The sequence below is a fragment of the Lacerta agilis genome, chromosome 7 (assembly GCF_009819535.1).
Source record: "Lacerta agilis isolate rLacAgi1 chromosome 7, rLacAgi1.pri, whole genome shotgun sequence".
NCBI lineage: Eukaryota > Metazoa > Chordata > Lepidosauria > Squamata > Lacertidae > Lacerta > Lacerta agilis.
In genome coordinates, this window is record NC_046318.1 from 69117364 (window position 1) to 69131936 (window position 14573).

General features: G+C 42.0%; 1 protein-coding gene across 4 annotated transcripts in view; it reads right to left on the reverse strand.

Annotated features, from left to right (window-relative positions):
- Positions 1-14573, reverse strand: part of CSMD3 (CUB and Sushi multiple domains 3) — a 567871-nt gene that overhangs the window by 249073 nt on the left and 304225 nt on the right. For all 4 annotated transcript variants that reach the window (XM_033155765.1, XM_033155768.1, XM_033155767.1 and 1 more), the window contains one exon: positions 8197-8318. In XM_033155765.1, the coding sequence (XP_033011656.1) occupies positions 8197-8318 (122 nt within the window). The remainder of the gene's footprint in view (positions 1-8196; positions 8319-14573) is intronic.

Here is a 14573-nt window from a genome sequence, read left to right on the forward strand (position 1 = left end):
AGGTTTTCTGTGTAATGGCCATAATTCCTTATATATTTCGTTTACAGTCTTCGTAGAAAATGAAAAGGACCATGAAAAGAAATCTATACTTTCTCACTGATTAAAATAACAATTCAAAACACTGAAGGGCACCCACATTCTACCACTGGCTTCCATGATGAGTGGTTCATTTTCTTTTCTTTTCTTTTTTTGTACTCTACCCAAGTCTGTTAAGTATCAACTTCATTATGTTAAGCTTGCACAAAAGTGTGCCACAGAAACCACTAGCTGAAGATTCTGAAATTTGAGCGGATGGGAGTAGGCCTTCCCTCTCCTTGAACTAGAGCTGGTGTCAGCAAGGTGTGTATCTGTATGGAGAAGGATAAATGACATCTTGGTCTTAAAAACTGGGCTAAGAAGTGACACAGAGGCTTGACTCACACTGTGCTGAATCCTGCGTATTTTACATTAGGGAGGTCCTAGAAACTTAGATCATTATCTGTTGAAGAGTTATTGCTATGTGCTTTCCATCTTATGCTCAGCCTGTACATATGTGTAAATAAAACCATATATCACGAAGACACCACAAGTCTCCAGTGACCTTCATTCCTAGGAAACCAAATAGTTATAAACTGAAACCCCTGAGAACTCCCTCCACTTGGAGATTGGATAGTGAATAACAATATGTTTTCTCCCAATACCTTGGCAGAACATGCATCTCCCCACAAGGGATAGCACATCACCTTCCAGTGTCTGAAGCAGAAACAGAGGCAGAAGTATAACTGGGGGGGGGGGGAGGGAGAAAACTTTCACTCGTGGTGCTTTGTTAGAACATCTCAAGCAGCCTCCTGGGTAATATGTAGCTTTTCAAAAGATTGTGCATTATATGTGTCGCTGAATTGATAAATGTTTATTAGAACACAAGGTCCCTTTGAAGGTAACTACAGGCCTCACACGAGTGAAAGGCAAAGGTATATCAACATTTTGCAATTTGAAATGTTTATTGCACTTGTCGAAATCCAAGATGAGTTACCAAAGAATTACCCTACTTCCATTGTAGCATTGCTGAAGTCATCAAAAATGTTGTGCTATCCTGACACACCAACTGAGATGCCCCGAGAAGCCCCAGATAAATAAAACATCTAAACTAGTTTTTGTGACTTAAAAAACCCCCCAAAACCTGCTGCCTCTGTAGAATTCTGTACCAAAATTAATATAAAAAGTTTCTGAGAGTGTGTGCTAGTATCCATTTTATGGCCTGCCTTTAAACGAGAACTCATAAAAAGTAGTAGCACAACTGGGCAGTTCTGTCCTATCGGCAGTAAATCACAGATTAATATGGCCGGTGCCTCTGTTTCATTTTGCAGCTCCTTGTTTTCACTATATAAGGAACTAGCCAGCTTAAAGCCCTCAGTCTAATTTGCAGAACTTTGCATGACATATGTGTAAGTGGTAGAGGGGTTTTTTTTGGTGGTGGGGTGGGGGTGGGGGTGGGACAATGGAAACATGCTGCAAAGAGTGAAATTTTCTCCAAATGTATTTTTCAAATGTATTTTCTCCTTGCTGACATATTACTGGGTTCCAATAAAGTGGTTTTTCTTATAGTTTGTAGTACTAACTTATTTGTTATTTTAATTATATTCATAATACATCTTTCCTACAAGAAGCTGAAGGTTCTCCCCACTGCCTCAATTTATCCTCACAACTGGGAGAGAGTTGGTGATTGGTCCAAAGGCACCAAGTAAGCTTGGTGGGTGTGTAGGATTTTGAACCTGAGTCTTCCTAGTCCTAGCCTGACACTTGACAGACGTAGAGGGATAAGCGTGTGGATTTTTGCATGAGTGGCTTCCATGTTAGTTATTAGGCCTGAAGCCAAGGAAAATAAAAGATGGCTTAGTGTTTGAAGTCTTCAGCAGAGTGGAAGAATACCAGAAGCCATTATGAGAGCAAGACCGTATGAACCACATTTATCAGGATGCGGCCCAAGGCCACCCAAGCGAGCCAGGAAAACGGACTGAGCCAGCAGATAAGGGCAACTGGTTAGCCCAAAATCTGTTGACACAATGTCAGTCATGTTCATAGTCTCTGGTGATATACTGCCAGACACATTTTCCATATGTTTTCAGACTCACAATAACCTATAAAACCAACCGGAAGAAACTTGAGAGTTGGAGAATACAGCAGACTCCAATGAAGCAGCGAAGTTCTCCCACCAGGCCTCTGGCTTCTACACTCGCCATGTCTAGTCTGGCCAACTGGATCGTGTGTGTGTGTGTGCATGTAAGCATGAGTTTTCATTAGGATGCTTTACCATAGACTGCTATAATGGGGACAAAAACAGTTTTCCTACCTGAAATGATCAGTGTCTTTCTTGACTCTCACCTTCTAAGATCCCTGAGGCTACAACAGACCCCAAATTTAGCCAGAAGTCCTTTTGGGACACAAAACTAATCATTGCACAACACTGTCGAAAGTAAAAGTTGTTGTGTTCTTAGGATCATTTCGGATGACTTGTTTCAAAATATGAAGGCAATAAGAACATATGTCAAACCTTATTTAACCTTAAGTGTGAAGAGGCTGAAAAGGAAATGGGTGAACTATTTATTTATTTATTTATTTATTTATTTATTTATTCATTCATTCATTCATTTAATACAACTGTGCTCTGAGGGTCATAGCACACAATTACCAGAACAATCAATGAAACAGATACGGATGTCTGCAGAAGCAATTCCAACAGTATTTATGGAATGAACACTACAGTCAATAGAACCGTTCCTCTTTGGAACCTTGGGAGCGAGAAATCCTGAAGGGAGTATTGGCATCGGTGGCCCCCTCCACACTAAATTCCTATAAAAGAGCGTGGTCTGATTTTAATGAATTCAGTGAGATCAGACCTGAGGTTCCCCCCCACTAAGCAGGAAGTCCTACGATACTCGGTGCACTTAAGAGAGTTGGGCCGTGCAGCAAAGACCTTAAGTATTCATTCAGCAGCAATATCATTCTTCTGCAAGGCAATTTATTCCATTAATCTCTGTGCAGAATTCTTGGTACAGAGAGCGCTAGAGGGTTGGCACAGGTTACAGCCTCCCACCATTGAAAACCGGAGGCCCATAACATTTGACCTACTATGCCGAATACATAAACAGCTAAGGAGTGTATGTTGGTCCAAATTCGAAACACGACTCTTTTCTGCCGCCTATTCTATAGCCTTCTTTGGGGCGCTCAGGGTTGGGGAGGTTGTATGTGAGGGCCAACTCAAACATAGCACCCGAGGTATCTTGTTAGGGGATGTTACATTGACCTGATCACACATGCTAGTGCATATCCATCACTCAAAGACGGACCAAAGTGGGAAGGGTGCCATTATCCGCCTGTTGGCAGCCGGGCACAAGGGAGCTTGCCCGGTAAAGGACACTAGACGATTTCTTTACTTAAGGCTGGACGGTCCTGGGCCGCTTCTGGTTCACCAGGATGACGGCTCCTGCCTCACGTGCCACCAGTTTACACATGTGATGCGCAAGGCTATTGCCATATGTGGACTCCAACCCGATGAGTTTGCTGCCCACTCCTTTAGAATCGGTGCCGCCACCACGGCCGTATATCTCGGCTTGTCAGCTGAAAGGATTAAAGACTTAGGGCGGTGGAAGTCAGATGCCTACAAGGAGTATGTGCGGGCCTCCCGGTAGTCAGACTTCGATTCTCCTGACCTTCTGTTGTCTCTCCTTTGTTTCAGATAATCAGCTACTACAGATGTGGATATGCGGCCACAGCATAGTCCACTGGGCGCGTGCACGGGCGATCAGCTTGGGTCTTGGTTACGATCTCAGCCTTCCGCAAAAAGTTAAAGTGTCCTGGATCACCAGGAGGGGAATGCGCTGGGATGAGCCCTAAAGGCCAGGGCGGCCTCAATGGGTTCCCCCAATGCCTTGCTCATACAGCTCAGGGGAAATGACTTGGCCTACCGAAAATCCGTTGATTTGAAGTGGAAGATTTTTGAGGACTTTAATGAACTGCTGGCCACTTTTCCAGGCTTGACACTCTTATGGTCTTCGCTACTTCAGAGGCGCAGGTGGCATGATGGGCACTGCCCCATCGCATTAAACAAGGCAAGGAGGCTTTTGGACTCCACTGTGGCGCGCAAGGTGATGATGCTGAAAGGTCAGGTGATCAGTCACCCGGACATAAAACGCTGTGAGGCTACCCTGTATCGAGATGATGGCGTGCATCTTTCAGAAGCAGGGAATGATATTTGGTTGGCAGATATAATTGAGCGCATTAGGAATTGGTTGCGGGTGTGAGGGTATTGGCGGCAAGCCCATTAGGCTCGAGTGGTGGTTAGGCATTGGAAAATTTCCATAGAAGTGAGATGGGGAGTTAGCATCATCAACTGCCCCTCAATTGAAGGGTATTCCGTTAAAGGATTCCGGGGGCGAGGCCCTGTCTGAAGCCTGGGGAGCTGAGGGCCTAAGGCACGCCCCTAACAGTGATCACAGGGGGAATTCCGGTCGATGTACATCACTGGGGCTCCTTACTGGTGGTTAACCCTTCCATGACTTCCAACACACGGGTTGGGGTCGGATATAGCTGATAGGGTCCAATGCCTAAGCCAATACCTCTCAACGTCCGTAACCAATAAAGTTGTGGCCTTTACACCCATTAAAATTTACATAATGCATCTGTGTCATTATTTCCACAGGGAGGGGAGGGGAGGGACATTGCCACGCAAGTAAAAGTTGTGTTCTTGGGATCATTTTGGATGACTTGTTTCAAAATATGAAGACAATAAGAAGATATGTCAAACCTTATTTAACCTTAAGTGTGAAGAGGCTGAAAAGGAAATGGGTGAACTATTTATTTATTTAATACAACTGTGCGCTGGGGGTCATAGCACACAAGTACCAGAACAATCAATGAAACAGATGCGGATGTCTGCAGAAGCAATTCCAACTGTATTTATGGAATGAACACTACAGTCAATAGAATAGTTAGTTATACAGCAGAAAATAAAATAATCCAATGTGTTTGTTTTCCTAGTAGTTTCTTTTAAAAAAACTAGTCCATCACACTTCTGTAAATAATCCTGATACACAGATTTATTTTATTTGAAAAATAATAATCAAAGCTCTTCAGGCAAGCTGACTATTGCTGTACAATTGAAGCACTACTCTTTAGCCAAAGGCTATCATAAATATATTAAAATAAAAGTCCATACAGATTGGCAATTATGCCAAATAACTGAGTGCCCTAAAAAGGATTCCAATTCCAGGATATACTGGAGATCATCACCCATGTAAATAAAAAAATTAATTGAAACACAGCTGTGTTGTTGTTATTATTATTATTAAAGTTGATTCCAGATTCTGGTTTTGTTAAATGCATCCTTAGTTTGGAGCGACAGGCTCTAATCCAGAAGCAGAGTTCTCCCTTCTTTCTTTTGCAACCAGAGAGCCAAAATAGTTGTTATTAACTTCAGAGAAACAGGAGATATAGAATACAGTAAACCGAGCAACGCAATACTGAACATTTTGAGCTGCTATCCTATACAAAGGAGCCTACTTCTGAGTAGACATTACAAGATGGCACTGTAACTTTCTTCAGAATTAGGCATAGTTGGCTTGTGGATTTATTTATTTAGCATATACTACCTGCCCCCATTTTATTTGGGCACTCATGAAAATCCTATAATATACAGGGTGAGTCCTTTAAAAAAGGCCCCGTGAATACAGAGTACACATGTTCCATGGGGCCTTTTTTTAAAAGACTCACCCTGTATTTTAATGAACCTTTGCAAGACAATAAGTTGTGGGTTGGTTGACCAGATATTGAATTTTCTTCATCCCGTGATGGAACAATTAACCTGCTCAAGGCAGAAATCCTATGCATACTTACTAAGGAAAAAAAAAAAAAAAAAACAGGCATGGAACTGGGCACAGTAAAATAGCTCAACTCAAGGAAAATCAAGCCAATGCTTCTGATAACTTTATTGTATCTTTAACGCAATATTGGAGGCCTGTTTCCCAGATAGCCTGCATTGGTGAATACTCTTTTCCCACTTAGAATAGGAAGCCAGCACCTAATAAGTGCTGATAAATTGACAAAGATTTGCCCACCAGTAAGCAGGGGAGTAAGTAAGTTTGGCCAAACTGCGAGAGGCAGTGAAAGATAGGCGTGCCTGGTGTGCTCTGGTCCATGGGGTCACGAAGAGTCGGACACGACTGAACGACTGAACAACAACAACAAAGCAGGGGACCCCGCCATCTCTACAGCCGTGAAATAAATCAGGTGACTAATCAAGTAAACCTATTGGAAATACATAAGTAGTAGCAGGTCAATGGGGCACAGGCCGCTGAGTTCATGGAAGGTAAGAAAGGATTGGGGTGAACTGGGCTCCCAAGCAAGATGTAGCGGGGTGTAGGAATGCAAGTGCTTTCAGGTAGAAAACTGGCCCCACCTTGATATGCCTACAGCTGAGCATGATGAAATAACAGAAGCTGTTATATAGTCATGTTTAAAATATCATTTATGAAAACAGATTAAGAATTAACAATGTTTATTGACTGCCATGTATTGAGCAAATGGTGAAAAACCCGCAGATGTATGTTTGATTGAGGAATTGTTCATTAGAATCTGAGACTGTCGCTAAAATGGTAAACGTAACTTATTATGTAAGAACCATACACAGAAGCAAACAGATTTGTGTTTCCGCTGTAAATGTATTTTGCTTGTGATATTTTGCAGTAGAACATCTCAATATGATATCTGCCTCTCTCTCTCTCTCTCCTGTGTTGTACAGTATCTCCTCCCCACCTTCCCTGTATTGTAAATGCTCTTTTGTGTATCTGTTTTATGGTATCTTCTATGAAAAAGGGAGAAAAGTCAAATTGTGCTTTCGTAAAATTACAAGACAATTAAAGTAATAATAATTTTGGTCAGCCAAACCAGGATACCCTCTTATGATCCGCTCGTGCTATAAATTAACAGTTATTTAAACATGAGAGGCAGACTATTTGGAAAGAAGAAGGATGAATGAAGTTGAATTTTAAAAAAATGCCTTTGTATCAACCTTATTTGTACATTCAAATCTATTTCTATCCCCAAGGCCAAATATGTCACCTCTGGAACATGCCAAGCAGAACTAGTTAGTGAGTGATGCAAGACTACCCCTGAAGCAGAATCCATGATATCTCCCTTTGTCCTTGGAGATTTACTACCATGGTGATCTATGGATAGAACAGAGGTGCACATTTAAGACTGACCTTGATTTAAATACCGTTATTTAAGACTGACCTTGATTTAAATACGCCACCCTGATCTCTATGAGCAGCGCGAGATTCCGGAAGTGAAGTGGCACTTTACCTAAGGTCTTCATTTCCCTTTGAACAATGAGGCACAGTGGGTATTTGGGTGACTTTATGATATATAGTTTATTTACACACACACATATATATAACCAAAGCCTAGATGGAGGGGTTTCAGAGCATTCACATCCTAAGGGACCACTTCTTCTTCCATTGCTACAGTATCAGATTCAAAGAGACCCATTGTGCCCAATCCTCTCTGTTGCATAAAACCGACCAACTGCCTTCTCCTCTGCCCCTGCTCACTTGTTGCTGCTGACTCAAATGATTTCCTGGGCTTACATAATCCAAATCCTACAAGCTTTTGTCTCTGCCTGCTAACACACAGCTGGAGGGGACACACAGCTGGAGGAGGGGCCCTCCCTTCCCCTTGCTGTCTGGCACTGAATGTCCTGATGGCTCATGTTTTGTTAGGTTATCACTTGTCTTTGTCCCCCTAATACTCACGCTAGCTGTCACCAGGCTTGGCTTGTTAACATAAGCTTAACCAAGGGGTTCAGTGTTTTGCAACATTTAACTCCCCAAATCTTGATGAAGTCTAACTTTTATTGGACCCAGGAATTTAAGGTATCTTGCCCCCACAAACTCCCAACATCCTAGTGACCAACAACATTTTTTCTTCTTCTTTGAGACCATGAGGAGTACAAAGATACATGATTTCTTGCCCTATTCCCCATCTCCAACAGCAACGAACTCCATCCTTTCACCCATCACAGTAATTCTGCAACTCCGCAGAGATTTGTTTAACATACACGTGTATACTATGCATGTACGCAACATCTAAATCATATTAAACCGGCTGATCCTTCTGATCGCAACGTTTAGGTCTTTACATTATTATCAAATTTGAACTTACCTTATTTGGATTGGTTGCTGTGATAACCCAAACACACTGAGCGTTACTGTCATACTGAAATGGAAAGTTGGGGGACGTGAAGGTGCCACCAGGTCCCTGAAGATTAGATCCACAAGTCTTTACTGTAAAAGAACAAAAGAACATTACAGTTCCCAAATAACATCACATTATGTTCTAATTGCAGCTAATAGTCACTCCAAGTGTCTCCAAGGAAGACCTCCATATGTTTTAGAGTGGTCTGGTGAATTCCAAAATGAAGGAAGAAGCGATCCAGACACCAGATTTGAAAATGCATCCCTTGGTTTCATTTAGGTGATGGACTGATCCCAGGTACCCCTTTAGAAGTCCCCAAGTCCCAATACATGCCAAGGATGGAACTCTTTATATTTTTAAAACAAAATAAAAAAATAATTCTTTCCAGTAGCACCTTAGAGACCAACTGAGTTTGTTCTTGGTATGAGCTTTCGTGTGCATGCACACTTCTTCAGATACACTGAAACAGAAGTCACCAGATCCTTAAATATAGTGAGGGATCTGGTGACTTCTGTTTCAGTGTATCTTCTGTTGATCTGGTGACTTCTGTTTCAGTGTATATTTTTAAAGTTGCTGCTAGACCAGGTTAGCCAGCATGCATCCCTCCCAGATGCTGTTGAACTACAAATCCCATCACCCCCATCATCAGCTGGTTCCGATGGGAACTGGAGTCTAGCATCTGGAGGGCACCACGTTGCCAACCTCTGTTCTGGACTAATGGAATGGAAAATGAAGGAAAGAATGAATACTTCACAAACTAACAGCTGTGCAGCCTTTTCCTGCTTTTTGTTTTCCCTTTTCTTCTGGCTGTTAAAAGGTAGAAAGTCCTCTACCAGAGAAGGAGGAAGTCTACTGGGAGTAATAGATCTTGCATGTTCTTTACTTCTCATGCTTTAATGATGCATGCAACAAACACCTTTGGCCTAATCAGTTTGTTTGAACAGTAATACTGTTGTGATTTAGATAAACAATACTTCTGAAGAGATTCTGAAGCACATTTTCATTTCTTCATATACAAATGGAAGATCAAATGTTTCTTTTTTGAGATCTGCCTTTCCCCCCATGTTTATGTCTGGCAGCTGCTGCTATTTATAAAGGATTTTAAGATATTATATGACTTAAAATAATATATTCAGAAGGCATGTCCCACAGTCACTTTTGCCATCGCCATCTGTTAAACTACGTAAAAACTGCAGTTTTCTAATAAAGAAAAAAATACATCTTATAAACCCTGAGATTAGATTCCAAAAATATAATAATGAAATTTGTGTTAGGGTAAACAGCTCAAGATTTATGTATAAGCCTTTGCATAAATTATTCCAATGCCGTTGCATTATTAAATGTAAAGCAAATGTGTGGTTCTATTTAAAAAATGTGAGGTGAGAACAGGGAACTCAAGATAGCAAAGTGTGTAGCAAGTCTCTACCCTTGCTTCTCTGCTTAGCTACTGAGGTGAAATGACATTCAGAGAAACATGAGAATAATGGCAATGACTCCAAAGTGACTGATTAACAGTGATCTCTTTTAGGGAAGCAAAGAACCGTTCTACAATAAGCTTATCCTGTGCAATGAACATCAGTGACTGCATACACAAGCTGCGTAATTTCATGAAAGAAGTCCACTGTTTTCATTGCATTAATTCGAGAAACAAACAGGGAAGAGTGGAATTGTTGTCAAAGACTCGTTGGCCTGCTTTGCACAGCACAGTAAGTCAAACTATAGCTTGTCGGGACCACACAAATGTGCAACTTTCAGAGTGGAGCTTGCAGTTGCTTTGCTACTCCCCAGACCTTTTTGATCCTGCACCATGCTGAGCTAAATCAAGTTTTGGCTCTGGCAGCATAACATCCAACCCCAGACTCTTAGTTCAGCTCTCTTCTCACTAACCACAAGCTGCAGTCAGCAATATATGCATAAATTTCTAGCTAAGTTTTGAAGTCCTTCTGATCTATTTTGCACCATAGGATTACCTTCTTTTTAACAACCTTCTTTCTGCAGGGTCAAGAATTTATTGTGATGCATGCAATATTTCCTTTTATCTTACACTCCCCCCACCCTTAAAAAATGAATAGTATTATCTCAGTGAGGAAACACACTTCTCATATTCAGATCCAGGTCTTTAGTGAGCTTTAAACATAACAGATTATATATTAATGTATAATCAATGTATGGACCCTTTCCTGCTGAACAAAAATTATTTGTCAACATAAAAAGGGCCTTTGAGAACTCAGGCAAAAGGCTTTTGGGTAAGCTGATCAGGATAGCTGAGTCAAGAGTTTAAGCAGATAGTCAAACAAGCTGAGCTGGAGATCAAGCTAACAGTTTAAAAAGTTCAACATCAATGGACATAATACAATAATGCTACTCAAAGCAGGGAAGCTGAGTTGATGGATGGTTAGTAGGAGGATGGAGAAAGTGAAACGAAAAACAATGTCGCCAGCACTTTGGGCTGGAAAGCAAAATTTAAGAAGCACTCATTGTGTCTCGCTGCCCAACAATACCATGTCTACAGTAGGATCACGTCTTACATGGAGGTTACATCCCGGGGTATAGCACATGAAGGCAAAATCGTGTATAGTCAGAACAACCCTTTAAAAAGCACAACACTTACCAGTGAACGGCAACTGCATTGCTTAGTCTTCCTCTTCCGAGATGGATGTTGTTCCAGGAGGACAAGTGTGGGTGACTGACAGTCTGCTTCAAATGAAGTGCTTATCTGTGGTTCAGCTTCAGAGGTTGATTGTGTTGGCTGGTGATTTTTTTTGTGAGAAGCATGGTAACTGCTGCTGTTGTCTCTTGGGCTAATCAAACATTTCTTGGTAAAGTCCGTAATCCTTCGTGCGATTTTGAGGCTTCATTTCATGGAGGGATCAAACGCAGCAATCAAATCACTGACATGCTTTATCGCTTGGAAGAATTGAGCAAATTTATGCAGGGTCCAACTTGCTGTCACCATCTCCCTTTTATCAGTTTTATCTTCTGCCAGTGGCAGACTTTGGGCTTTAAAATTTCAGCAGCACCCTGAATTTGGTGTCCCCCACCTCTCACTTTCCGTTGTTTGTCACTGTTCCAGCACTCTCTGTATCACCCTCTTGGTTCAGCACCCAGTACAGAAACCCCCCCTAAATCCACCTCTGCTTCTGTACAAAATCATACTAGTTCTTCCAGCTTTGGTCTATATTGTTCACTTTGTTTTCAGTGCTTGGAAAACCCTTAAAATCTCTCATGCATTCCTTCCAAAAGTTTTGCCAGTACGCATCACTGTTTCAGGCTCAATTACCTCCATTGCCTGCTTGAGGTAAGGGATGCAACTGGCAATGTTGAAGGACTTCCAGGATCCCATGAGATTAAGATTGGAATCAGCATCCATAGCATTCAGTATCCATGAGAAAGTGAGCTTCCTGCATATCACCTTGCAGCAGTGAATCACACCGTGGTCCAGAAGTTGGATGAGGGAGGCCATATGGTGGGGAGAAGACTTCAATTTCAACATTGTTATGTGCAAAGAGGAGAGCCTCAAGGTGGCTAGGAACATTGTCCACAATGAGAAGCAGTCCTTGTCCGTGCTGAGGGACCATGCTGAGGAGGGCTGCACAGATGAGGAATGGTGGGAGCCTCCCCCTTCCCTGGCTCCTGATCAAGATCCTTAATCTTCCCAGGAGCAGTGGGACAGTATAGATTTGGAGCAGTGGTTTGCGGAGGGACATAGTTCAGAAGACAAAAGTTGGGAAGAACTGGGTGGTGAACAGATAGGAGAAGAAGAACTGGGAGAGAGAGAGAGAGAGAGTTAACAGATTCTGGTTCGCTGTAAAGTGTATAGTCGATCAGTCCAAGGTCAATGAGATTAGATAAGGTAGCTGCACAGAAGGCACAGTGGTTGTGAGATCAGGTTGCAAGACGAGGAAGTGACTCGGGTGACTCAGGGGGAAGTGGGTGTGAACCTTAATTGGGAGCACCTTTACTCTGAGAATGGACTCTTTGTTCTTTCACTGTGATCATTAAAATCTCTTTAAATGGTAAGAGACTATTTTTGCTTTGTTCTGTTTATCCATGGCCAAAGGGAGGGAGCAAGCCACTTCCCCGAAGCCTGACAGTCCTCATGTTGAAGTCTTCATGTTGAAGTTCAAGGTAGCACTTCACCTCTAAACGAAGCACTTGTGGAACAAATCCAGAAATGTTTCTGCAGTCACCCAAGCCTTTTCATTGGACAGAAAACAGGAATGAGATTCTTGTTCTTGCCTTTTAAGGTGTGGGCGTTTTCAAACCTATACAGCAAGCCTGGCCACAGAACAACACAGTTACATGGTGTCTAGCTGCTTTGAAGCCAGAGGCTTGTTTTTCTGTTTTGGAGCTGTAAATGCGGTCAGGCATTTTCTTCCAGAAGAGCCCCACCTTGTCAGCATTAAAAACTTGCTCTGGAAGATATCCCTTGTCATCTAACAACTTATTTAACTGCTCCACATAGGCTTTTGATGCCTCTTTGTCCGCAGCTGTAGATTGCCCAGTTAAAGTAAGTGCACATTTTTGAGGCTGAAGCAGTTCCTAGAATTTGAATTGCTTCACAGACTGCCCACCCTCGACGGAAGGTTTACATTGTGCATAGGGTGTGAGAGCCTTTTGTCACAGCGCGACACCCTCAATGGACACATGTTTGCAGTTCATGTCTTCCAGCCATAAGTTTAATGCCTTCTCCGTCTTGACTAAAGCCTGGCTACACACCTGGTTCAACACCTTCACAGTTTCTGCACCACTTGCTGCCTCAGCCACATAGATTTCTTTCTGTTGAATCTTCATGACAACTGCTGCACTTCTTGTGGTCATCTTTGTGTGTCATACTGCAAACAAGACTTGGCAGTCCAAGCAGTCCAGCACAGCCCCTTTTTCTTCCAGTGATGGAACCCATCTTTGCTTCTTAGGTTGTCTACCAGTGGAACAAGCTGTCTTGCATTTTAGAGCCAAGCTTTGCAATCTCCATGTGTTCTTCTATTGTTCTCCCTAGGCTGCTCCTTTGATAACTTTTTTAGGCCACTCACACAATCTCTGTACTCCTCCATTTGCTCTTGAAAGGGCACCTGCAAACTATGTTGGTGCCTCTGATCACTCTCGTAAGGTGAAGGAGATGGTGCATGTGATTATTGACTTTTCCTGCTTTCCTGCTCCTCGACAGTTTTCCCCACACTCTTGGCCCGCCTTTCACGATTTTTTTTTTTTTTGGACAAGCACATAAAATTATAATTAATTAAGTAAAATCTGTGTAAGTTGCAATCCTATTCTCAGAAGCGGGCCTTTTCAGAGGCAGCGCCAAAACTTTGGAATGGTCTTGTCACCGAGGCATTGCTCCCCCCCCCCTTGGCACTGTACGCGTTTAGGAGGCAGAAAAAGACATACCGCTTCCACAACACTTTGGGAAGTGAAGATGTACAATTTGTTGATTATGAAGTAAAGACCATTAAGTCTATTAAGTGTATGGTTCCTGTTACCTTTTCCTGTTCTTTGTTATTTTAAATTATGCTGAGTTTATTTTTGTGTTATTTTTTATTGGTTTTAGAAATATATCGGTTTGTTTTAATATGTTGTATGTGCCCAAATAGAAGTGTCTGGAAAAGTAAATAAACAAGTCCCATTGAATTTGATGGGATTTACACCAAAGTAATTGGGCACAGAATCACATAATTTTTAAGCTGTAAAGGGAATACAAAAAGCCCCAAGCCATATATGACAAGGCCATGTTCTAGCTTCTTCCCAAACCAGCATTGACCTGGGAAACTAAGGGAGACACAGGTATAGAGAGGGATTGCAGTTCCCTCTTGAGTTCTTCCCCTGTGTGGCCTATTGCTAAAGAGCTATCTAAAATGGATCCTTTTTCACAACATTAACAAGAGAAGGGGCCACTGTAGAACATAATGGGACATATGGATCCATTCCTGATCCATTCAGGACTATATAAATGAAACTCTGTGGAGGTCAATGATAAGCAACAAATCTGAAATCATTACTAAATCAATGTACACAGACATTTCACAACTGCTTTTTTGTTTTTCTGTGCTAATCTCATTCAAATGCGTATCAGCAGTAACCATTCTTTAGCAACAGTTGCTTCAAAGCGAATGTAAACCATGGAGGATTTGAGGTGTGAAAAAGCAATATCCCATTGTCCTCCCAGCTCTCTGCAGTTTCATCAATTATCCATTTAGCAGTATCATTACAAAGAGGAATACGTTTTCTCAGGTTTTACCCCATTAGCCTGCAACATGGCACGTTATTTAAACTATTACAATGTCGACCACTTTCCAAAGTTCTTTTGACTGCAGTCTAACGTGGCTCCCTGACTTAGAACTTTCAAA